This window comes from Macaca thibetana, chromosome 11 (assembly GCF_024542745.1).
Source record: "Macaca thibetana thibetana isolate TM-01 chromosome 11, ASM2454274v1, whole genome shotgun sequence".
NCBI lineage: Eukaryota > Metazoa > Chordata > Mammalia > Primates > Cercopithecidae > Macaca > Macaca thibetana.
Genome location: NC_065588.1, coordinates 100,747,299 through 100,774,130, shown reverse-complemented (window position 1 = coordinate 100,774,130; position 26,832 = coordinate 100,747,299). Strand labels below are relative to the sequence as shown.

Here is a 26,832-nt window from a genome sequence, read left to right as displayed (position 1 = left end):
TGTTGAGAGGGTGATGCACCCTTGATAGGATGAGATAAGAACAGATCCTCACCTCTCTGGTCTTTCTCCTGAAATCCCCAAACCACAGTCAATTCATGAGAAAAACATGAGAAAAATCCCAATTGAGGAATGTCCTACAAAACATCTGACCAACACCCCTCAAAATGGGCAAGATCACCAGAAATAAGGAATGTCTGAGAAACTGCCACAGCCACATGCCCAAGGAGACATGACAACTAAACACAATGTGATCTCTTGTATGGAATTCCGGAATAAGAAAAGAACATTAGGTAAAAACTAAGAAAATCAGAGTAAAATATGGTCTTCAGTTAATAATAATGTATCAATATCAGTTCATTAGTCATGACAAATGTACCACACTAATGTAAGATGTTAATAACAGTGGGTGGCTCACACCTGGAATCCCAGCACTGTGGGAGCCTGAGGTAGGAGGATTGCTTGAGCTCGGGAGTTCAAGACCAGCCTGGGCAACATAGCAAGACCTCATCTCTAGTAAAAATAAAAAAATTAGCCAGACATGGTGGTACGCACCTGTGGTCCCAGTCATTCAGGAGACTGAGGTGTGAGGATCACTAGAGCTCGGGACTTTGAGGCTGTAGTGAGCTATGACAGCATCACTGCACTCCAGCCTAGGGAACAGAGTGAGAGACCCTGGTTCCCAAAAAAAAAAAAAAAAAAAAAAAAAAAAAAGGCAGGTACTGGGAGGAATAGATGAAAACTGAATTATTTGTATTATTTTCACAACTTTTCTCGAATACTAAACCTATTCCAAATTAAAAATGCATCAAAAGGGTTTTTTAAAATTCTATTGAACAGCCACTCAACCAGGCAGCGCATAAATCCATCTCCAGTGTTCTAATGTTCTTGTGAGTGGTGCGGGTTGGTGAAGTTAAGTAACTTGCCCGTCATCCCACTGATAGAAGGCAGGGCCAAGATTCCAACCCAGGTCATTGGACCTCAGAGCCCACCCTGTTAACTCCTTGGCCTCACTACCCACAGTTATACCTGTGGGTATAGCCACATGCTGGGTATCTCAAGGCCAATGCTAATTCAATGCTGGGCACCTGCCTGGCCAGCTGTTTCTATGGACACCAGCCCACCATCTTAGGTTCTGCTGTTTTAGCTCTTCTGTATCTTAGAACCACAATCCCAATCCAAGATGACAACTCCCCAAGTTGATGGATGATTGAAGCCTGTTATCTGAGCTCTTCATTTTCCATCTCATTCCAGAGTGACATGATAATGGAAACCCTGAGCTAGAATATTTTCAGCAACTAACCCTTTTTGTTCCACACACCTGCGTGCAATGTGGTATGTAACCAGAGGGCAGCCATGGACATGCCTGAACGTGACAGGGAAGGAATTGTTTCCTAACAGCTTCTAGAATGCTTCCCTTGGGAGCTAAAGTTATTAGGACTGCTGCCTCTGACTCAAACTGAATTTTTCAGAGATCAAGGATCTTAAGGTACAGATGCTAGTGCTGCAAAACTATCCCTTCAGCCATCAAACATGTTCCAGGCACAGAGAAGTGGGCCTGGAGGAACAGACAGACGAACTGGACAGGGAAGCTCTTTCAAAGGAACACACAACCACCAGGGGACATGGGACATAAACACCACTGCCATCACAGTAATAACCACCATCTTCTATCTGCCTTGCTCTGTGCCAAGTGTTTTATACATATTCTCCTAAAAGCCCTGTGAGGTTGTTGTTGGTATCTCCACTTTATAGAAGAGAAAAGCAAGGCAGAGCAATGAAAAGATAGGCAGAGCCAAGTTGAGCACAGTTCTGACCCAATCCAAAATCCAGACTCCTCCCGATCAAAGGAAGAGAGTGAGACATGCTACCATGGGCTGATGTGGATGACATGGAAGAACAGTGAAGCAAAGGTGTGCACAATTTACACAAGTGCATCACATGGACAAGTGAGGCCTGAGATTCTGCACTGCTGACATCTAAAAACTGTGGTGCTGATACTGCTGGTCCTATGACCACACATTGAGTAGGAAGTCTTTACCATGCAACGATGGGCATCAACTCATGGGCAGTTCCGTATGAAGAAGAAGTTGGCCTCACTAGACTTAAATACTGGATCTATGACATCAATACCAGACTTAAAGTAAATTAAGTGGTCATAGTTTGTCCTGAAAGGGTTTGAGCAAATACTATTTCTCATGAGCTCCAAGGCATCATTTCTCAGCCTTTATGAGCCCTCATCCCGAAGATACTTTCCCAGTCCATCATTTTCATGTCCCTGTCAGGCAAGAAGACTTGTCCAGCTTTGCTGTCTGTATTTTGTATGGAAAAAAACCAGCAAAGTGAATTGATATGTTTTATCAAATTACAGTCTCGCCCTCATTTCTAATGCATATCCCCTCTGTATGTTGCTGATGTACCATTGAAAACAGCTGAACTAATAGATGTCCTAGAGGAAAGTAAATGTTATATAATAAAAAGGATTGTCCTTCACAATCCACTGTATATGGGACTCTAGAATGAATCTGCTTTTTATTCACATTGAATCCAGAGCTATGATCTCTTTCGTATGTCTATGCATAAATACATGTATAAATTGAATTTTCTATAGTGCCACAAATGAATACATGATACTGTTTAGGAAATAATGCCCTGGTTTATAACTCCGAGGTTAGCTCTGGTTAAATGAACGTCATCACAAACAAACACTGCAATGTACTTTCTGACCCATTCTGCCCTCCCCTTCTGCTCGGTGTACCCATATGGATTCAATTTTAGCAGACATTGAGCCACGTTGGCAATGGGAGAGGAGAAGATATTTGCAAATACCTCTATTCCACAATGTAAGGTTTATGTTCCTTGAGGTAAGCAACATTCCACATTGCCTGTGGAATGCAGCACGGTCAAAGAGAGTCAGTGTGAGATCTGGCCCTGAGGTCTAAGGACCTCATTGGGATGCACAGATTAGAACTCCCAGACATTAAGACCAGATTATTCTAAAACAGTTTGCAGTTAAAACCCAGTGCATGGCAGCGCATGAGGCACTCAGGACGGACACTCCGCTGAAAGGTCCCCAGAACAAGCTACCATCTGAACAGGAAGACAGCGTCAGACCTCAATGTCTACAGACTTGACCTACCATTCCCATTCCTTCCACCCTGAAATCCAGGAGGACGAGGGTATCTCTATGAGAATGGCAAGGACGGAGCCCCTACACCATAACTCTGCCCACAGACTCCAAACGGTGGGTAAGGCCTAGGGAAGAAGGATCAGAAGGCATAAGTACAATCTTTTCACATTTACAAGTTTTCTTACAACATGAAGAAACAGCTCCACAAGGAGTGATTTTACAACCCCATATGATGTCATCTTCTAGCCAGAATCTTTGCCACAGGGGTTTCACAGAAATATAAATGTGTCAGGCTCTACCATAATTAGCTGCTTTTTAAAAAATGTATAATTCACATCTTAAATTGCCTAATGGAGATGGGGTTGGTATAGCTAATCAGAAACTTGGCTTCTGTAAAGGAAGAATAATTGAGCCTCTTAATAGGATGAAATAAAAAGATTTCTAGCCCTTACGTTCCGGTGCTTAATAAATCAGTATGCAAATGAAAATAATCAAAACAAAAGCTCCCAAGAAATCAGCCCACACATGCATTATGCTCTTCAGTCTGGCAGTCTGGAGATTAGCAGAGCTTCAAGGCCATGCACCATTCACACCAGAAACCAAGCAGCACCGATACGGATTACACGACGAATCCTTCCTTCCTGGGAGGAAACACTAAAGAGGACAGTGGCTTCTCCCACCCTCTCAGTGGGATCAACTGAAATCCATCCACCTGGCCACCTTCAGGTATGTGTTTGTAATGTGATAAGAATGAATTCAAAAGGCACTAAGCAAAAAGTTCAGTGAAATGGAAATCACTACATGGGAACCGTGAACAGCAAGTGACTAGCCACAACTTGGAAGAATATTGCTGGGAAATTGTCCTCGCTCTATTTCCCCGGTTCTGAGGGAAGAAGGAGGAAGAGGCTAAGTCATGAGAATTGCTAGAGAAACCACCGACGGTTTCAGGATCAAGGTCTTCATTTGTGGCCCATATATACGCTGTCAAAGGAAATGGAAATGAGGGATAGAGTCCTTGATATTCATTCTGTTACTCTCCTTCCTTAGTCAAAGCCATATTCTGAACTAAGAAACCAAATTTATCACTGAAATATGTCATTTTGCTAAATACATTTATTTATCCATAAAACTTTATATCACTATTACACTGACAATGTTGAAGGAAAAAAAGAACTCAGTTATTTCAATATGAATCTTTCCAAAGGCTTAAGAAAACCACATTTTAGTTTTCCCTTTCTCTATTAAAATGTATCTCTACTAACCCAAGATCTTTCTTTCCTTATAAGTAACTTTAATTTCATTAAAAGGATTTGGGGATGGGGGTAAATTTTAAGTTTCATTCTAAAGAAATGCCTTCAATTTCCCAGCCTCAGCCCAATCCAATGGAAATTTATGTTAACAGGATGTGAGCTACAGCCAAAAAGACTTATTCCAGAAAAGCTGCCTGTGTCTGTCTCTCTCTGAACATCCATTGGCTGAGGCCATTTCAGAGTGCCTTCTTTTCATTGCTTATTGATTGGCACTTGCAACCAGCTCCTACGTTTCCACTGTCCCTGACAAGTGATAATGATCCATGAACCATCTAAGAACCCAAGTGTCTTCTGGGAGCACAATTTGGAAGAAAGTGTGCTGAGCAGAATCATTATCATGTGAAGAATCTTTCCACTCATTTATTTACTGATTTATTTATTCATTTTTTTAGTTGTCAAGTCCAGGTTAAGGAGGGAGTGGCAGGAAACAAAAGAACCATCAAAATAAGCCTTGAAAAGTCTCCATTTTAGTAATCATCTCTATCTCATACATTTCACCTGGTCACATTTTCAGGCTCAGAAGAAATTAAACTTACAAGTTCTTCTCCAGGTGCTTCACAAAACGCCAGTGTTTTCAGACTTGATGCCAGCAACCAAGATAAATTATGGCCAAGTACAAAACAACAAAGGAATCCATGACTCTGGGAACACCTGATCATGTTTACAAGTTCATTACACTTCTTCCTATTCTTCCCAACCCAGGACTCCTTGGCTTCCTCAAGTCTTGGTCAGGAATCCAAAGGGATGACAATCAAGTATACAACCAACTATGGCATGATGTGATGAGTGCAGCCATGGAGGCAGGTTCAAAATACCATGGAAATTCATAAAACAGAGTGATGGAATCTGTTGAGGGTATAGGGGTTTGAGTAATTGGGAGCTGATCAAGAAAACAGACTTGGAAGCAAGGCATGGTTGTGCATGCCTGTAGCCCCAGCTACTCAGGAGGCTGAGGTAGGAGGTTTGCTTGAGTCCAGGAGTTCAAGACTAGCCTGGGCAACATCGTGAGAACCCATCTCTAAAAAGAAATAAAAAGAAAAAAGATTTGGCAGTAACACACAACAGTACTTAAACAGGATTGCATGAGACAGAAGTCCCTCATAGCAGGGGACCATCCAGAGGGTTATGGTGGGTGTGGGGGCCACTGTCTGGGGTGGGGAGGGGAATTGTAGGGGATGATATAGCTCAGGAGCATTGTAGGATCGTTGGGTCAGTGAGCAGTCTTACATTTTATAACCATAAGGCTCTGTCTTACCAATGGCTGGCACATGGTGGGTACGGTTCTGTGGGGTATGCAAAGTAGGCAGGCCCTGAATGGCTAGAAATCTGCTTGTTTTGGCTAGTTTTAAAACAAATGGATGTGTAAAAATTTGAGCTTGGGAAGGGGTGTGGAGAGCTTCTGGGCTGGTGAACACACAAGTGGTGGGAGGGTGGCATGCCTGGAGAAGGCATGGACACTCTGCACCCCTCCCCCACCTTGCCCTATGTACCTCTGCGTCAGAGTGTTCCTTGGTATTCTTTGTAATAAACTCGTAAACATTTTAAAAATTGAGTTTGGAACCTACAGATTTTTGAGACTGTTAGGTACAGTCTGGTGTGAAGAAACAACCTAGGAACCAATACACAGTGGCCATCTTCGGCTCATTTTTATAATGGGGGTGGGAGTGGGAATCATCATGAGGGTGCTGTGAACTAGACCTTGGAGTGAAACTTTGCCAGTCAAAAGGGAGAGGGAAGGCACTCTAGGCAGAGAGGACAGCAAACATGAAGGTTCAGACACCACGACATGGGCAACTTCAAGTCATGCTGTTGATGGCAACAAGACAGGGACATGAAAGCCGATTCATGGGGCTGGAAGCCAGGGTGTGAGGGAAAGAGGAGGTGGGAGAAGAGGACAGACAGAGATGAGACCAACACATGATGTGGGGATTAAGAGCACCAGTTTTGGAGCACAGCTGCCCAGAGCCCAATCCTGGTTTCATCGCTTTTTAATAGGAGCCACTGGGCAAGTGACTTAATCCCTCTAGCCTCCATTTCCTTCACTGTAAAAAGGAGTTACAAACAATGCCTATAAGGATGCCACATATTCTAACTGTTAGCAAACAACTATAGCATGGTCTGGTCTTGGATCCCATGCCAAGGAAGGCTGACTCCATGCCATTGACAGTAATGGGAAGAAGGTACTATGTGTAACAGAGTGACTGGGCCAGGTCAGTGCTGGGAGAACATGCACAGGATGGAGAAGAGGCAGGGGGCAAGAAAACCAGAAGACTACTGCACTAGTCCTAGCAAGGGACACTACAGGCCTGAATTAGAACAGTAACAGAAGGGAAGAAATGAATAAGAGGAATTCCCAAGAGAGATCTCAGGGAGAATCCACAGGGACTGAAAAGAAGAAAGAATGAGGGAAAGAAAAAATAAATCAACAATGACTTCAATCTTTCTTTGCAGAATTTTCCCATCCTTTGTCTCCATATCACTTAATCTTTTTTTTTTTCCTCTCTCTTCTTTTCTTTGGACACAGGATCTCCCTCTCTTGCCACAATCATAGCTCACTGCTGCCTCAAACTCCTGGGCTCAAGCAATCCTCTTGCCTCTCAAGTACCTGGGAGTACAGACATGGACCACAATGCCTGGCTAATTTTTTAATTTTTTGTAAAGACAAGGTCCCACTATGTTGCCCAGGCTGGTCTCAAACTCCTGGCCTCAGGTGACCCTACCACCTCAGCCTCCCAAAGTGTTGGGATTACAGGCATGAGCCACCATGCCCACCCACCACATCACCTAATCTTTAAAGACAAATACCATGGTAGAAAGAAGGAAGGCCATTGTCTTTGAGTGATTCTTCTCCTAGGAGGAAAATGTCACTTTCTGATACAGTATTTTAGAAAGGAGAAGGGAAGAGATGAAGGTAAGTGTGGCTGACGGAAAACATGAAAGCTGGCCGCAGCTCCACTAAATTAGCCTCACTGGGATTTATACCGAGAGAGTGGCATCCGGCTTCCCCAACACCTTAATGAGCCTTAAATCCACGTGAAATTTCAATGAACCACCTCTATCCTGAAAAGCTCTTGTGAAACATCTAAATCGTGAATCAGGGTCTACAGCATGAATCCATTTATATACTCAAAGTGCTTCTAAACCAAAAGAAACTTGGCTCCCACCACCTTCATAAGGCCACAGATTTTGAACTTACCATATTTTGGAAACCCCAAAGGTGAATCAGGAGGCTGGATATCCAGACTGTAGCTTTAAGAAGAATTCCACGGAGATTCAAGGCATCTTCAGTGGAAGTTCACAAAAGTGAGTGGAAAGAATACAACAAAATGAAGCAAGTGCTTAACCTACATTTCAAGATAGCTAGACTTTTTTCTTCCTTCCGTCACCTTTTTCTGTAGTATTTCAATGAAGCTGCCAAGTGGATTTACTAAGACTTTATGCTCTAGTCTCCCTAAACTGTCAGTGTCCTCACCAGCTTTAAGATCCATTTCCACCACACAGGAGCTTATTGTAGGACTCTAGTTACATTGCCAACCTCTGGGTATAAAAAGGTCTCAAGACAGGGACAGAGGTAAATCATGCAATAGAACAAAGCACAAGCTAACATGGGCTAAAATGGAGAATAAGGGGACCAAATAAGAAGTGAGGATGTGGAGGAATCTATAGGCTAACACCAGAAATGATGATGGTCATGATGATTATAATGATGGTGGTGGTGGTGGTGGTAGTGATAACTAACATTTATTGAGCATTTACCTCTTAGATAGATACTGCAAGTCATCCCCAATATCCCACCTCTCTTTCTTATACAGTAATAGTGCTTTGAGACAGAGTCTCGCTCTGTCTCCCAGGCTCAAGTATAATGGCGCAATCTCAGCTAACAGCAACCTCCACCTCCCGGGTTCAAGAGATTCTTGTGCCTCAGTCTCCCAATTGGCTGGGATTACAGGCGTGTGCCACAATGCCCGACGAATTTTTTGTATTTTCAGTAGAGATGAGGTTTCACTATGTTGGCCAGGCTGGTCTCAAACTCCTGTCTTCAAGTGATCCACCCACCTCAGCCTCCCAAAGTGTTGGGATTACAGGCATGAGCCACTGCACCCGGCCTGTAATCATGCTTTTTAGCTGGACATCCAGCTAAAGACTAAAATTTCCCCACCTCACTTGTGAATAATGTGATCACATGATTCAGCTTTGGCCCATGAGACGAGACAGTGCTGTGAGTAACTTTTCGGCCATGTTGTTAAGGGAAAGAGGCATGCCTTCCATATCCCCTTTTCCCTTATTGGCTGGAATGCAGAAATGATGGCAGGAACTGGAGCAGCCACCTTGGACCAGGAGCTGGAAGGCATATATTGAAGATGGCAAAGCAACAAGCTATAGGAGGCTGGGTCTCTGATCATTGTGAAACCTGCAGAACCGTTCCTAGGCCATCTACTCTGACCATGTATCACAGAGAAATCAATTTACATCTTTTTAAAGTCAACATTATTTGGGGTCTCTCTGTCAAAGCAGCTGAATTCATAAAACAAGTACTGGGCTACATGTTTTACATACATGATCTTATTTAATCCACACACAGCCCTGTAAAAGAACCAAGAGAGTCAAGTCACTTGTCTGAGCTCTCAAAATAAGTGGCAGGGCCAGGGATGGAAAAAGGCAGCCAGATTCCAGAGGTTAGAATACAATGTCTCCCTGTCACATAACAAGTTGACCTAAACCAAGGAAGGAATCTAATAACCCCCAAAAATGTATGCCAGACCTAACAATCTCACCAGCAAAGAGTAAGTAGGCACAACTCCTTAGTTACTCTGGTCTCCAGGTGCTCAATTTGCCCTCATCTCCTTCCCCAGCCTCAGGGAAGCTCAGGTAGAGATTTTCCACCTCTCTATTTAAATTGCATTTCCTTCACAGGGTCCGCCTGAGCGCTAAGGTAAAATGAGAAAGCTGTGGACACAGCTATTTCTTGATGGCAGCCAGCTTTCTCTACACTAGACTGAGGTCCTACTTGCCGAGCAGTGTGTTCATTGAATCTCTACATTTCTTTATTCTTCTCACCTCCCTTCCAAAAAGTAAGGCTGCCCTCAGTGGATTCAGTGGTATGGCACAACTCAGAAAGAATTGCAAAGTCAGTCCTGGGGACATAGCAGCACAAGGAAATACTGTCAAGTGCATTGGATCGAAAATGGCCAGGTCATCCCTCTTCTTTCCCAGGGTTTTAAAATCAGAAATAACTAAAAGTCTTGATAGCACCTAGAGCAAAAAGTGAATTTAAAACTCTCTCTATTTGAACACCAAAGGAAAAACAGCACAGTCCAGTGCACTCACTAGCTCTTCTTATAACCTGACAACATCTTGGAAAACTCCTCCAGGTCTCTTTTTCCACATCTAAATAGTGGCAGGTGGAAGAACAGCACTGGCCACCCGGTCCCCAAGCTGCAGGGGGGCCCAGTGAACTCATGATGGTTCTACTGAACACAGTTGTTGTTGAACAATTTCTTCCTACCTTTGCAAATGAAGAGTGAATTAAAGGAGGTTTCATTTTCTCGCCAGTTTCATTGAAATGTTACTATGTGTGCTGCTATAAAGACACATGCACACATATGTTTATTGCAGCACTATTCACAATAGCAAAGACTTGGAATCAACCCAAATGTCCATCAGTGACAGACTGGATTAAGAAAATGTGGCACATATACACCATGGAATACTATGCCAACATAAAAAAGGATGAGTTCGTGCCCTTTGTAGGGACATGGATGCAGCTGGAAACCATCATTCTCAGCAAACTATCACAAGAACAGAAAACCAAACACCACATGTTATCACTCATAGGTGGGAATTGAACAACGAGATCACTTGGACACAGGAATGGGAACATCATACACCGGGGCCTATTGTGGGGAGGGGGGAGGGGGGAGGGATAGCATCAGGAGATATACCTAATGTAAATGACGAGTTAATGGGTACAGCACACCAACATGGCACATGTATACATATGTAACAAACCTGCACATTGTACACATGTACGCTAGAACTTAAAGTAGAATAATAATTTAAAAAAAAAAAAAAAAGAGAAATGTTACTATGTGATTGGGCACCTAAAGAAAAATCTGCTTTGGAATGTCAAGGCCTGCCAGAAATGATCTGGAGGCAAAGAAGCCTATAGCTTTTGAATCTTCTTGCTCACAGCTGGGCTATGCCATCTCCCAGATGAAGCTGGCTCAAGTTTACTTGAAGATACACTTACCTGAAAGGGTGTTGCGATGGTTAGGTGGGGCACATGCTTGTTTGGTATACAGAACGTGCTCAGTAGATACTAGCTAAAATTACTAGTGTTATCATGGACATAACCATCATCATCTGGGACATACCTGTGTGAAGCTATTAACACCCTGTGGAAAATCAAGGTTTATCATCTGATATGGTTTGGATCTGTGTCCCCACCCAAATCTCATCTCCACTTGTAATCCCCACATGTCAAGGGAGGAACCTGGTGGGAGGTGACTGGATCATGGGGCTTGTTTCCCCCATACTGTTCTCATGATAATGAGTGAGGTCTATGAGATCTGATGGTTGTAAAGTGTGGTACTTCCTCCCTTACTCTCTCTCTTGCTGCCATGTAAGACGTGCCTTGCTTCCCTTTCATCTTCCACCATGATTGTAAGTTTCCTGAGTCCTCCCCAGCCATGCAGAACTGTGAGTCAATTAAACTTCTTTTCTTTATAAATTACTCAGTCTCAGATAGTTCTTTACAGCAGTGTGAAAACAGACTAATACATCATCTTTTCTAATAAAGCACTAAGTTGGGGGTGGTGGGTAGCTTTCTAAGGAAACAAAACAACAAAGGGTAAGTCTTAACTAATTCAATAAACACAGATGAACTAACAGGCTCAGAGCTAGGTGCTATCTCTACCCTCAAGGTTCTCAGAAGTATACAGAAGGCCCACATCTGTGGGGAGGGAAGAGAGAGAGAGAGAGAGAGAGAGAAGGATGGTCTCAGAGGGCCTCACAGAATAGGTAGCCTAGAATTGAGTCATAAAGGATCTGTAGTTTCTCAGGCAAGAGAAGAGATCTCTGCCCAAGGTCAGAAAGGCAGACAGCAGCCAGAGACAAAAGACCTCCTGTGACACTCCATGAGGCTGGAAATGTACCCTATCGGTCAAGGTAGCCATGTATATTAATCCACTCAGGCTGCCATAATAAAGTACCACAGACTGGGTGGCCTAAACAACAAAGTTATTTTCTCACAGTTCCGGAGGCTGGAAGATAAGGTGTTGGCAGGTCAGGTCTGGTTTCTCCTGAGGCCTCTCTCCTTGGCTTGCAGACGGCCACCTTCTTGCTGTGCCCATCAGTCAGACTGGATTAGCGTCCACCCTAATGACCCCATTTTACCTTAATCACCTTTTTAAAGGCCCTATATAACTCTGAATAAAGTCACATTCTGAGACATTGGGGGTTAGGAATTCGTGGCGAGACACAATTCAACTCGTTACACCATGAAAGAACTGGTGGGAGGAGAGCCATTTTAGAAAGAGTGCCATGTGGTGCTGAGGAGAATGGAATTTGGGAGGGGAGACTAGAGGCAGTCAGGCCGCTGAGGACCCAGGAAGGAGAACATAGAGGCCTCGACAACCCGGGAGAAAAGAGGACAAGGTATGTCTTGCTGGGGTTGGGCCATCTTGCTCAAGACTCAACCCCTTGTTATTCACTGCAAATCCCTGCCATCCCCTGTGGGGAGGAGTCCACTTGTCTGTGTGGGTTCTCAGAACAACCCTTCCCTGGCTGGGCCTGATCACACACTCCCAAAACTTGCCAGGGTTCTCAGAACCCCCAGAGGCTAAACATTTCTACCTGAGGAGCAGAAATAAAAACAAGACTTGCAGTGGGTTGAGAACACGAGTCCAAGGCCTGAGAGTCAACTCTTCAGAGTGGAAGAACTGGCGCTCTGGTGCCCCCACTGGCCCATCAAGCCCCCTCTAACAAGCACCCCTCACAAATAAAGCCCCAGCAGGAAGCCCATTAACACCTCACAGGGGCAAACCTCAGGCCTGGAGGAGAAACTTCAAAAGACATCCCAGCAGCACAACATGCCAGAAGGGCCATCAATCAAGAACACCATCCCAGGAAGTAGCCGGCTGAACTGGGGAAAAGAGTCAGGCACATAAATTAAATGTCCCTCAGCCCCTATATGGAGCTCAATTTATTGCGATAGAGGCCAACTGGGCTCCTTAAGTTTAAAAAGGATCAAGGCCTCTATAAACAGTATGTAGAACTACCTTCCATGGAACAAAAACACCAAGAGAAATTCTCCCTTCTTTTCTTTTCTTTTTTTTTTTTAAAAGAAAATGATCCATTTGTGAAAATAATTCCCATGACACTGAACTCTTTGCCTCAAGTGTTACATAAAAGTCAACTCATTGGTCAACCCTTAAAAAAAAAAAAAAAAAAGTCAGATACAGCTCAATTTGCCTTTCTGATTTGTTGAAATTAATTTCAGAATAGGATTTTCTCCTAAGTGGGGTGGCCTGCCGAAAAGACGTGCTAAAAACCTAAAATCTAATTCGTGCTAAAATTAGCTGAAAATCTGAATAACTGTTTATAGGCTCGACACTCTTTCTCCTCCCACCGCCCCCCTACACATACAAACGTTTCCCACCAACCCTTGAACTGCAAAAAACAGCTTGGTAAAAATCAGCAAAGATGCAAATAAGGGCTATGTGAGAAACCTTACGATTTCTCAGGAGACTGTTAGTTGTGTAATACCAAAAGGCATCACATATCTTATTTCCACAGAAACCCTCCAATGGCCAATATTTGGTTTTCCTTTTTTTGTTAACTATCTAATCTCTTTGCCCCTAATAATAATCAAAACAGCACTTACTACATCCCAGGCCTTTGCTGAGTACTTTGCAAATCTTTACTCTCACATTATTCTAATAGTAATTCTCTCAGGTAAATACTGTTGTTATTCCCATTTTATAAAGAGGAAAGCTGAGGCTCAGGGAGATTAAGTAATTTGTCCCAAGTTACACAGGTAGAGAACAGCAAAATGGAAATCCAAACCCAAGTTTGTCAGACCTGAATCCCATGCTCTTAATCATGAATTTTAATGGTCGTCCTCATGCTAATTCAAAAGATGATGGAATCCTCTGCTTCCCAACTGGACTTTCAGTAAAATATATTTAGAAAGTGTTTGGCATTTAAACTTACTTAAGGTTCAAAAAGTGATTCTGAAGAGTATACACTGTGAGGTTTAAAAATATCTCTTAAGAATTAGGAGCAGTGGTTCATGCTTGTAATCCCAGCACTTTGGGAGGCTGAGGCAGGAGGATCGCTTGAGGCCACAAGTCCGAGGATCACTTGAACCCAGGAGTTGAAGGCTGCAGTGAACTATGATCATGACACTGCATTCCAGCCTGTGTAACTGAGACTGCCTCTTAAAAAAGAAAGAAAGAAAGAAAGAAAGAAAGAAAGAAAGAAAGAAAGAAAGAAAGAAAGAAAAGAAAAGAAAAGAAAAAAAAAAAAAAAGAAAAGAGAAAAGGAAAGAATTTCATTGGATACTTTACTTAATAAATTACAGTCATAAGATTTTATCTTTTTTCTAGATTGTCGTTTCTTCCCTCTTTTTCTGTTTAATAATACATGCACTTACACTATGCCGAGTTATGCAAACCATGAAATCCAACTCTAGAACTTGGGTTTATAAAAACAAATCAAAGTGTTACAATGGTTGCATGCTTTGCTCTGTTCACAGAGATGAGAACCAAAACAAAATAAAAATAGGTATGTGTCAAGGAAGAATTTGACTTAAAATTTAGGAAAACACCCTGCACCCCAGACTGTAGGTTCCTTGAGGTCAGAGATCCTGTCTTATTTGACTTTTTATCCCCAAAACCCAGGACAGAACTGGCACCTAACAGGTGCTTGATAGCCATTTGCCAAAATGGAGGATGGATGGATGGATGGATGGATGGATGGATGGATGGATGGATGGATGGATGTGGGGAAAAGAAAGAGATCAGCCTGTTACTGTGTCTATATAGAAAGAAGTAGACATAAGAGACTCCATTTTGTTCTGTATTTGAGATGCTGTTAATCTGTGACCCTACACCCAACCTTGTCCTTGCAAGAGACATGTGCTGTGGTAACTCAAGGTTTAATGGATTTTGGGCGTGCAGGGTGTGTCTTTGTTCCTAGAAAAGCTAGGTATTGTCCAAGGCTTATCCCCATGTGATAGGATGAAACAATGTTGCTAAAAGGTTTATCTCAAGGCACAGGATTTTCCTTTAAACTTATTCCTGTCACAGAGATCCTTGTTCTTATGTCTTACTGCTGATTTCCTCCCTAAAAACGATCCTATTGTCCTGCCACTCCCTGATCTTTAAGATGGTAAAGATAATTATCTATAAATACTAAGGGAACTCAGAGACCCGTGCCGGCGTGGGTCCTCTGTAAGCTGAGCGCCGGTCCCCTGGGCCCCCGCTTGTCTTTCTCTATACTTTGTCTCTGTGTCTTATTTCTTTTCTCAAGTCTCTCGTTCCACCTAACGAGAAACACCCACAGGTGTGGAGGGGCAGGCCACCCCTTCAGATGGATGCATGAGTGCATGGGTAGAAGGGTAGGTGAGTGGATGGATGAATGGAAGGACGGATGGAAAATGGATGGTAAAGTGGACAAGTAGATGAATGGATGGATGGAAGGATGCTCATACCAATGGTTAAATACTGAAATTCTGTCAAGAACTCATTCCCCATAAGTGTCTATGTCTGTTTTCTGGCTGGATATGTATTTTTAAACAGTCCATCCTAGATTAGGATAAATGAATGAACTAGCTGCAAAGCCCACTAGCTCTTTAAGGGTCAAATGCAGGCCACTACTGAACTGTTGCCTTCCCCAGGACAGGCAGACAAACGCTAGCAACTGTACACTCCACAATTGCCCATTTAACAAACATGGTGAATGCAAATAATTTTTCTGGAAGTCTGCCCTATCTGTTGGCACCAAAACCTATTTATAATCCTCTCCATGTGTCCTTCCTATTCTCAAGTCACTGTGGTGGGAAGTAACATTTATTCGCAAGAAAAATACTTTGGGTCACTAACAAATCCATAAAACAAGCCTTGCTGCAGCACCGTATGACTCCAATTGAGAGGCAAAAAAAGAAAACGAAAATATCTGGCTTTCCTGAACACTGCAGCTTTGAGGTTGCCGATCAGAGCTTCTGTCTTTCACCCCAGCAAACACAGGGAGACAGGGACTTCTAAAGACAGGCTTTGTGGATAGGGTGAGGTGAAACCCACGTGAAATTCCAGAAAACCCTTCTTCAAAGTGCCTAGACACTGCAGAGCTCCCAGAAGACTAAAAAGCAGAAAGAAAACTTATAAACAAATAATTTTCCATGTTTAACACAGAGAGGGATAATAGGTAAACAACCAGCAAAAATGCTGAGTAAACACCAGTGTTCCAACAAGCAACAAAATATTCCTTTTACAGTAAGGGTGAGACTGCTCTGTGGTTTTACAAAAGCATTTTTACATAAAATAGTATTTCACTTGAGAAAACTAAGCAAAGGAATGTGAAGACTCCATTTCACAAATAAGGGAACCAAGGCTCACTCTCTAAGGTTCAATGACTTGCTGAAGGTCACAGAACCAGGAAGTGGAAATGGACAGGTTTCCTGATTTGGAGTTTTTTTCATCCTTCTCTGATATATTTCTCTTTGCTCAACAAAAACATATGAGGCCGCAGGTTGAGTGCCAGGTTATACCCAGGTAGATTCCAAGCTGGGAACAGATCCCATCTATACGACGCTTCCAGATGGGATTTAAGGATTGGAGCCAGAATTCAAGTTGGCTTCCCTCACTCCAAAGCATGTGGGTCCTCCAGGAAGCGATAAGAATTCTCCCAGTATTAAGCCAGCCAGAGGAGGAGGGACAGAGACAGAGACGAGAAACCCCACCCACACATCTGGAAACCGACAGGAAACTGAATGTGGACTCTCACCACTCCATCTTAAAGCCATCTCAGAGATAAGTTTCTGCATCTGAAGGCAAATCCTATGGTGGCCTGAACAGATATAATCTGGTTGTCTTTAGTACTATGAAGAGTGCCTTTTTAAGAAGCAAATTCTCCATTTCTAATTATCAAGCATCACAGCTTCTCTTATTAGACTATTATTTTCTAATTGTTCCCCTTTCCTACCCCACCAATCCCAACAAACTTGATGTGAACAGAGCCCAAATCAAGCATGAAAAAATGATCAGACTGAAATCCTCAAGTTTCTATACCACACCACCATTTTGCCTTTATCAAGGATGATGAGAAAAAATAAAACCCATTCTACAGACATCCCCAAATGTGGCTGAGGATCCAAAACATTACAGAAGGAGCTTTCAAAATGATGCAATAGGGCCAGGTGCAGTGGTTCACACCTGTAATCCCAGCACTTTGGGAGGCTGAGTCAGGAGGAGTGCCTGAGGCCAGGAGTTCAAGATCAGCCCAGGCAACATAGCGAGACCACCACCCCCCACCCCCCGACCAAGTCTACAAAAATATTGAAAAAAAAAGATAGAAAAATAAAATAAAATGATGGAACATAGGGCCCGGCTCTGGAGATTCGGATGAGTGGGTGGTCTAGGGGCACCCAGGTATCTGATGCTCATGCTGGGATTATTTTAAAGTACACCAGGTAATTCTGATGGTCAGCCTGCCTGAGAATCCTACACCAATACACGTACATACATCTACATCAGGCAAAAGGCTGTCTTAAAAGCTCGGACCTCCACATGTAGACCCACTAAGTGCCAAACACAAAGTGAGGTATTTTCTACGCGCCATACAATCTCCTGTAGTCCTTACAACATCTGCAAGGGTGGCACACGGATGCCCATTTTACAGATTAAAAACAACACGGCTCAGTGAGATTATACTGATTTTCCCAAGTTTATGCAGCTAAGGATGTTTGAATTTCTAGGCTTTCCCAGGAAGTTCGCTCTGTGCTCCTAAACTGCATAGAAAAATCCCCTTCTGAGAAAAAGAGCCAAAGCAAATACTAAAATACAGAGATAAATGTATTGGAGAAGCTGGTGCCGGCATAAGGAATATCTTGATTTAATTTCACATTCTTGATTAATATAACTGGGAAAGAAATGCTAGTGGAAACAGACATCCCAATTTTATAAGCTCCAGGAGAGTCTAATTTTCCGGGCACAGAGAGGGTGATAAGACCCTGTCTGAGATTTCACCACCAAGCAGGAACTAGGCCAATGTCATTAGCCTGTAGTTCAGCCTGCTCCAGCCTGGGTGACCCATTCAGCAGACACGAGCGGGGATAAAGGCAGAAAATGCCCACTGGCAGGGAAACAAGATACGACTCACCAGGCTGGGGACAGAAGAGGCCCATTTCAATCGAACAGTGGAGTACACTCAAATCAACTTTCCCTCAGTGGGCATACAATCAAAGAATCACTGTGGGATTCCCAGAGGAGAGTGAAGTACTTTGACGCCCTTATGCAGGACACCTCCATCCAGCCCTCATTCTCTCAGCAGGATACCATTTCTTCCCAGGATGTTTTGGGGCAGAAGCCAGATGCAGTCACCTTCCTGGAATTAGGTCAGAGCTAAGCATCAGGAGAGCTAGCTCTCCATGACCACCTCACTCACTCAGTGTATTCTTGAGCAAGTCATTTCACTTTGGGCCCGAGTTTATAAAATAAAGAGGTAAAGCGAGATCATCTTTGAATTCCTTGCCATCTCTGACAATATACGAAACCAAGATCCACGGTTGCAACCAGGCTGACCAGACAAAGTCTGCAGGAAGATTTAATCCCAAAATGCAGACCATAAAGAAGGCAGAAAAACCAACCTGCGTGTAATCATATTCACCCAGGCTCACCTGTTGCAGATATGCATTGCAGAAAAGCACGCAGATAAGGAGAAAATAGTTACATGGGAAGGGAAAAGCTGGAGACCCAGAGAAGAAGAATGTTCACCTTCAAAGTCCCACCAGGGTAGACTTGAATACAATGGCGAATCTCCAAACCTTCCTTTGGATCTCCAAGTCATTCATCTACAAATATGTATTGAGCAACTTCACTGGGAGACAGGACACTGAGATCAGCTATTATCCTTATCCTTATTATGATTACTATTTAATTAGGGCAGCTGGGGAAATAAAGACATGTCTAATTAAGTGATGCTCAGATTCCCTAAATAGATTTTTTAAATCCACCATTAAGATTCAGAATATGTTCTATTCTTTCCCACTGGACTCACATATTCCAAAGGAACATCAGGCAGTCGACTTTAAAACAAAAGGACCACAAGCCTCCAGGGCCAGAGAACAGAAGGGGTAGCTGCACACGCCACCGGCTGCAGACTGTCTGACTTCCTGAGCAGATACAAGCAAAGGCCAAGTGCCCTCAGGGGAATTCAAAAACCCCTGCCACCCCCCCTCCCATGCTGTGAGCCTGGGACAGATTTAGTTCCAGCCACAGAACACTTCACTGCACCAGCTTGATGTGCAGGGCTTATCCTGAACACGGCTAGGATCATGCCCCAGGAAAAAGATCCTATGAATGAACAAAATTAAGCTATCCTAAGAATCCCCTTCAACAAGTACTTTGGAATTTCAGATGCTGGAACAACCTATCCTATAGTAGACTAAGAGGTTTGGGGTTTTTGTTGTTGTGTTTTTAAAAAGGGTTACACAAGTGGCTAAGTAGCAGCAGCAGTGGTGCTCCTCCTGACCACTACCCATGTACTAACCCACCCTTCTTATACTAACAACTGCTGCTCCTACTGGGCAAACTAATCACTAACGATTCGTCCTACTGCCTCTCACTGAAAGCACCCATGCCCATTCCTTTAGGCTTAAAAAGCATTTACTTCTCCATTAGCTTGTGTGGCATGTAAGATCCTGAGAAATGAGCAGAGCAGGTGCCATTGGGCCCATTGGACAGATGCAGAAACTAATGCTCAGTAGTTCACAGACTTTCCTGAAGCCTCCCAGCCGATAAGCAGTGAACTAGTTTTGCTACCTCATCCCTTACTGCCTGTAGCATGTGTGTGCAGAAAGACAACAGACACCTTTGATCAGTTCTGACACCAGCAACTAGGAATGAAGCTGACACATAAGGAACACAGGGCTCCTGCACCCCGTTCCCTGACGGAGTCCCAGTCCCTTGCACAGCTGTGCCTCCTAAATTAAACACATGCACTCTCCATAAGTAGTTTCCTAGGAAAACCAGGAAACCAGGTTGTCCTTTAGGAACCAACTCTGCACCTGCAGAAAAGCCTTCAACAAAACCAACTGTGAAGGCTCTGCCGAAACAGTTCTCAGAACAGCTGCCCTGGTCCTGCCACAGCACAAGAAATCATCCCATCTTGGCAAACCCCACTCAACCATGTTTCCATGCTGCAGCCTTAGAGGAATGAAAATATCAATTTTTGAGCCAAGCAAATCTAACAGGCTATCATGCAAAATGCTGGTGTCAAATCAAGCCTCAACCAGTAATTATCCATCAAGTAGGGCCATAATAACTGGCTCCCTGGGGTCACTTCACTGGGAGGCAGGGAGGTGGTTACTAAAGAGGGAGTTGGAATTGGATAAGTGACAGCCTTAAGAGAAAGGCGTTCATCTCACTTTTCTAGATTCTTCTACAGGTTAGGGGGTTCTACCCAACCCTCTAACCAAACCTCTCCCCACTGAGGTCAAAATCCATCCTGGGGCTGACTCGAGGCATTTATGATGACGCACTGGGGCAGATCTCCATCTATCATGCTGTGCCCTCTTCTAAGTTTAATGGAAGTTGGCTTTAGCTAATGGTCTGAAAGGTGCTTCCTTTCCCAACTGCTGTCATTAAACTAGCAAAACATTAATTTAAACTCTTACGGTAAGGGGGTTTCCTGGAAATTCCTTAAAGGAAGTCTATAATTGACAGTGTGGTTAAACGTCATACGGACAGCACAAAAATCCTAATTAAATACAATTAATGTAGGCTCAATTCCCCTTGTAGACAAACAGCACTTTTGTTCATAAGAAGTATTGTGCCATACCCCTGTTTACGGTTGGGACTATTATGAAGAAAGAAACAGACACACACACACACACACACACCCCTCAAAAGACCAGGTCTGGGCCTCAAAGCTCATCATGACATTTGCTCCAACTCTATAATCTGATTGAAGAGAAGAAAGAGTTAAAAAAAAAAAAAAAAAAAAAAAGAAAGAAAGAAGAGAAAAGATTTTAAGAAAACAATAGTTTCTATTAAAATGCATAACACCATCTTTCAAAGATGAAAGGACTTAGTAGAAACACCATAAACCTCATAATTACACAGTAAATTGCTTCTTTTGTTTAAGGCAAATTAATATTGGATCACAGATAAGAAATAAGCCCTCCCAATATCCCCAGCTGAAGGATGCTACATTCATTATGCAGCTTGGGAGACTGCATGTTGACTATTTTGTAGAAAATGAATGAAGGGTTGGTGATAATCACCTTCCACTCAAATCCTGTCTCATTACCTGAAGTGTTTTTCCTGCAAAGTGACACACAAATGATTTTCTAGTCTTTGCTTTCTTCTCATAAGCCACCATATGCAGGGCGAGGGAAAGTCCAGGGTGTGTTAACTATGCCAGTGAATCTGCCCGGGATCTTTCTAAGTGCTTCCGGGAACACGGTGCACAGACATTATATTTGTCTAGGTCTCTATCAGAGTCCAACTGAATCTGGCACAAAGGCAACTGACAACCTCTGAATATCCCTTACTGAGCCCATATAATTAGTGAAGGAAATATAGCATGACAACATGTGTATCATCCAAATCTTCCCTCCTACTCACGTGCTCCTGTCACACTTGCTGACTCAAAAGTGGTCCTTATTTTTATTTTTTTTGAAACAGGGTCTCGCTCTCTCCCCCAGGCTGAAGTGCAGTGGCACAATCACGGCTCACTGCAGTCTTGAACTCCTGTGCTCAAGTGATCCTCCCACCTCAGCCTCCCATGTGGCAGGGAATATGGGCACGTGCCACCACGCCTGGCTAATTTTTTTTTTACTTTTTGTCGAGTCAGGGTCTCACTATGTTGCCTAGGCTGATCTTGAACTCCTGGACCCAAGTGAGCCTCCCACTTCAGCTTCCTAAAGTGCTGAGATTACACGCGTGAGCTACCATTTCTGGGCTCAAAGGTGGTCTTGACTCAGAGGAGGGAACTTCTCACTGCCAAAGTGACCTTAGATCCAAAGTTACCCAGTACGATCCTCAGCAGGAAAAGGCACTGACACGCAGTAGGTATTCAAAAAATGTTAGACACCACACAAACAAAAGTGACCAATTATAAAATGTCTGGCTTCATTTCGCCAAGCTCATCAGGAGTCAGCTCAAGGAACACCACATCCTTGTCATTCACCTCTATCACTCCGATTCCACGCTCCCGCAGTGATGGAATTCTTCCTGGAGCCAGGTTCCCAGGTCTCTTTTGAGAAAATATTTCTCTTCTAAGAATTTGATACAGCCTCTGAAGTAGGGTGAGGGTGATGGCATCTAGGGTGAGGGTGATGGCATCTAGAACTAGGGACTTCAGTGTGGCCAGAGGACAGCCGCCTCCACATCATCACCCGGGAGCTGGTTACAAACGCAGGATCAGACCCCAGGCCAGGCCTATGGAATCACAACCTGCAGCTTAACTCCAACCCCAGGGAATTCCACACGCATCTAAGTGTGAGAAGCTCTGGTCTAGAAGTGGTGATTGCAAACAGGGGTCTGGAAGCCCCTACACCACCTCCTGGTTCTCCAGACATTAAAATTGACAAGCTTCAGAAGGAAGAGGGCACTGATGACCATAAAATGAGGCTGTCAATAGCTTGCTGCTCCCTCGTGTAGACAGACCGGGATTAAATTGGCTTCGAGAGACTCATCCAAGCGTGGATGCAATAAAAGGCTCTGAGGAGGGAGCCCAGGAATCCCCCCAGGGGCTGAGCTTTGGGGTGCAGTTTTAATTTCACAGGACAATTCTTGGGCTTCTCTCCTGGTGCATCCAAGATTTTGCAGACGAAAATGGCTGCAGAGATCAAATTCCAGCTTCCCCTAGTTACTTAACCACTCAGCTTAGGAACATTACCAAACCTCTCAAGGCTCTGCCTTCATCTTTAAGTGGCAATAACAGCCATGATGGAGAGGATTTGGAAGGGGGGAAAGAGAATGCATGAAGAGAGCTTAGAGCACTTAAGAAGTGCTCAGTAAACATCAGTTACTGTCTTTTTACCATTCGTAACTCTAGAAGGAAGAACAAACAGGAACATTTCGCTCCATGATCAACCTAGGCACAGGATAGAAGGTAGAGTGGAGGAAATCAATCCAAATGAGCCCAACAGTGAACACAAATTCAAAAACACATTTCTGCTAGGCTCTCCTAATGCGCCCCTTCCACTTGGTGCCCTGAGCTTCCGTTCCTCTTTACAGCAAGGCATCCTTTAATTCAGCATGGCCAGTGGTGACTTAGGTATCAACTCATACTAGGGGCTCCCCCAGGCAAAGAGGCCAATTTTCAATGGATGGCATGTTACCAGGGAGCCTCAGAGGAACAGTATGAAAGCACCTCACTCTTTTATCTGTATATCTCCCCTCCTGGAGTTCAGATGGGCCAAAAGCATGGACTCAGGGGGCTCAGGCATGTTTCGTAAGCCTTAGGCCCTCCACTTCCAACCATGCCTGAAAGTGGATGGAAGAAATGATGTCCACCTCGTTGCTTCACAGGTCAATTTGGAAATTGTTCACACACAAGGGATGACGACTAGTAAGAGAAAAAAATGCAATGAAAAAATTGCAAAGATAACCATTTTAGTAGCTTGTATTTTAACACAAGGATCTGAGCCAATCACATAAATCATATACTTCTCACCAGGATATGAACAGACACCATGCTCTCTGCTGAAGAAAAGGTGAACAGGAGAGAAACAAGAGTCAGTGTCTCTATTCTCCCAACTAACATTTGCCCCAATTTTGCCCCTAGGGGACATATGACATTGTTTGGAGAAATTTTTGGTTATCACAAGTATCTAGTAAGTAAAGGACAGGAATGCTACTAAACTGCCTCCATTGCACAGGACAGCATCCTGCAACAAAGATTTTGTTCAGCCCTAAATGTCAATACTGCCAAGGTTGAGCTTCACCTCTTATCTGCCTGAAACTCCTTCTCTTATCCACTGCACTACGTGGTCTCCCTTCATGTTTCCTATTGTTCTGAAGATAAAATAATTTTTTTTAAACGGGACCATATATCAGATTACCACAGCTCTGTAGCCAATGCTGAAATTTTAAAACACACAAAAAAGCTCTGTGCACATTGCTCTCCTTTGACCATCTCCAATGCTTGCACCCCAAGGCTTTTGAACTTCCTTTCCCTCTGCCTAAGCAGTCTCCCCCCTGCCCCAGCCCCATCATGTAGGTTCAGGGCTCACACTCCATCTCCTTCACATCACCTATGGTCTTCTCAATAACGGCCTTTCCTGACAGTCCTCACTCTCTCCCCCTGCCCTGCCAGAGCATCCATCACCCTCAGGTGGGTCAGGAGTTTTTACTTGTATATTATCTTACTCTTCCCACTAGACTATAAGCTCCAGGAGGGCAGGCATTTTCTCCTGTGTCACTGCATTTTCCTCACCACCCCAACAGTGTCTGGCACACAGCAGGAACTCAAAGGATATTTGGTGAAACAATGATGAATGAATGAATGGATTAACAAAAAAACAAACTAGCTTTGATTTCTTCCTCAGAAATTCGAGAGCTTCAGCATTCCCCAAGCTTTGACACCATCAGAGAGAAAGATCTCTGTGTAGAACCCAGTTCATCTTGCTACAAGATGAACAATAACCACTACGATAACCACTGTTCTACATCAGGGGCTGGCACATTTTTTCCTGTAAGGGGCCAGATAAGTGCCTTCAGCTTCGCAGGCCCATTCAGTCTCGGGAGCAACTATTCAACTCTGCCGTTATCGCACAAAAGTGGCACAGAAAGTTCACCAACAAGGGAGCATGGCTGAGTTCCAGCGAAACTTTATTTAAGGACATTGAAATTTGAATTTCATAGACTTTTCATGTGTCAAGAAATATTGTTCCTCTTTTGATTTTTTTTTCCCCAACCATTTTAAAATATAAAAACGATTCTTAGCTTGCAGGCTATTCAAAAGCGGGAGATGGGCTAGATTCGGCCATGAATTTAGATGGTTCATTCAATAATACGACACCACATTAAGACGGCCCAGAGTCCTTTCACAATGGCCATCTCATTCATCCTCAGAACAATCCTAACAGGTTGGTTCTTCATATCCTTCTTTACTCCAGTTTACCGCTGAGGAAACTGAGGCACAAAGTGACCCATTGATATAGTTCAGATATTTGTCCCCTCCAAATCTCATGTTAAAATGTGATCACCAATCCCAGCACTTTGGGAGGCCAAGAGAGGCGGATCACAAGGTCAGGAGATCAAGACCATCCTAACTAACACAGTGAAACCCCGTCTCTACTAAAAATACAAAAATTAGCCGGGCATGGTGACGGGCGCCTGTAGTCCCAGCTACACAGGAGGCTGAGGCAGGAGAATGGCGTGAACCTGGGAGGTGAAGCTTGCAGTGAGTGGAGATCGCAACACTGCACTACAGCCTGGGCGACAGAGCGAGATTCCGTCTCAAAAAAAAAAAAAATGTGATCACCAATGTGGGACATGGGGTCTAGTGTGTCACGGGGCAGCTCTTGCCATCCTGGGGTAATGAGTGAGTTGTTGATCTGTTACTTCCCATAAGAGCTGATTGTTAAGAAGAGCCTGGCACCTCCCTCCCCTCTCTCTCTTGTTCCCTACTTCACCATGTGATAAGTCAGTTTTTCTTTGCCTTCAATCCTGAGTGGAAGCTTCCTGAAGCCCTCACCAAGAGCAGACACTGCCGTCATGCTTCGTGTACAGCCTGCAGAACCGTGAGCCAAGTAAGCCTCTATTTTTTTTTCTTTTTTTTAGAGAAATGTTGTAAAGCTTTTAGAGAAATGTTGTAAAATGTTCCCAGCACCAGGAATGGTGTGGAGTCGCAGCAGCAGGCACAGGCAGGTGACCCCCACAGAGTCTCACATGGCGAAGACGATGAGGAAGGAAACCATCAAACAGAAGAGCCCCATGACCTCAGACAGGGCAAAGCCCCAAATGGCACAGAAGAAGAGCCGCTGCTTGAGAGACAGGTTTCTGGCATAGCCAATGATCAGGCTGCCAAACACCATTCCAATGCCAGCCCCTGAACCACGCACACCAACTGTGGCTGCCCCAACACCAACAAACTTGGCTGCTGTGTCAGCGTCCCAGGAGACAACACTGATCTGGAACTCCCATGTGGCCACCTGGAGTAGGCAGCTGCCGTAGGAAGGCTGTTTAGATGAATTCTCTGGGCTATTCAAGAGGGAGGCAGACACAAGCCTGATTAGACCCCTGGTACCACAGTGGATCAGAGCTAGAGAAATGAGTGGTGCCCCGGGGGTCTGCATTTTTTAAGCCTGCACTCCCACTGCCCTGCAGCCCCTGCTAAGCCCACAGCACTTGCCCAGCTCTAACCCTCTCTTCTTTAAAAATGACTCAGCCTCAGGTATTCCTTTACAGCAACACAGACAGACTCAGACGGTGACTTATCCCAGGTTGCCGAGCCTTGGCCTTCGGACGCCACTGCCAGAATTCTTCCTGCACTTAACGGACTGTCTCAAAACCTTGCCAATAATGAATACAAAGACCTCAACTAATCCATCATCGATTCAGAGAACAGCAGGGAGCATTTCAGTGAATCGAGCATTGGAATCAGCAAAGATTCTTGCGTGAAGACACAAATACCAAATCAAGAGGATCACCCGGCCTCATCCATCTTATGGCACAGATGGTCGTTCAACCTGCCTTGGAGAAAGAAAAGGTGGAGACCAGCATCCTCCTGCCCTTTGGTGTTACAGGAAAAAGTTAATGACACAGAAAATTGGTTGTGTTGCCCAGGATTCCAAACGAGAATCTTAAAGGTGAAGGCTTCATCATAAACACACAGGGGTTATATATTAGTACCTAAGCCAGAATTATTTTTTCCACCTTAATTTCACAAACGTTCTGGAAAGGTAATTGAGACACTCAAACCAAATGCAAACACTGGGGGTGGGGGAGATTTACCTCCCAAATCTGTGAAGTCTGAACTGCATTCCTCTTACTTTCGAATTTAACAATAATCCCCGAATATATAAAATACCACCTTTTAACTCTCTCCAAAGTTACTGCAACCAGTATTCCCTCTGTGTATGTGAGACATGGCACAGAAAGACTAAGTTTCTGTGTTTCAAATTTCAAACACTAAGTCAAGGAAGGGTACTACCCTGGCCCA

General features: G+C 43.9%; 3 protein-coding genes across 7 annotated transcripts in view; 1 reads left to right on the top strand and 2 right to left on the bottom strand.

Annotated features, from left to right (window-relative positions):
- Positions 1–26,832, top strand: part of LOC126930917 (protein BRAWNIN) — a 732,366-nt gene that overhangs the window by 128,130 nt on the left and 577,404 nt on the right. The window contains exon 1 of one of the 4 annotated variants that reach the window (XM_050748505.1): positions 9,575–9,579. The exons of the other annotated variants lie outside the window; for them this stretch is intronic. The gene's annotated coding sequence lies outside the window, so the exon portion shown is untranslated. Of the gene's footprint in view, positions 1–9,574; positions 9,580–26,832 lie in introns of those variants that run through there. 4 annotated transcript variants of the gene reach the window in all.
- CHST11 (carbohydrate sulfotransferase 11) overlaps positions 1–26,832 on the bottom strand; it is a 310,494-nt gene that overhangs the window by 223,256 nt on the left and 60,406 nt on the right. The window lies entirely within an intron of this gene.
- LOC126930915 (ATP synthase F(0) complex subunit C1, mitochondrial-like) overlaps positions 1–26,832 on the bottom strand; it is a 32,593-nt gene extending 5,761 nt beyond the window's left edge. Inside the window, exon 1 of the mRNA XM_050748501.1 lies at positions 1–26,832. This exon is cut by the window's left edge and continues 5,761 nt beyond it. Within this exon, the coding sequence (XP_050604458.1) occupies positions 25,556–25,966 (411 nt within the window). The 5' untranslated portion in view covers positions 25,967–26,832 and the 3' untranslated portion in view covers positions 1–25,555.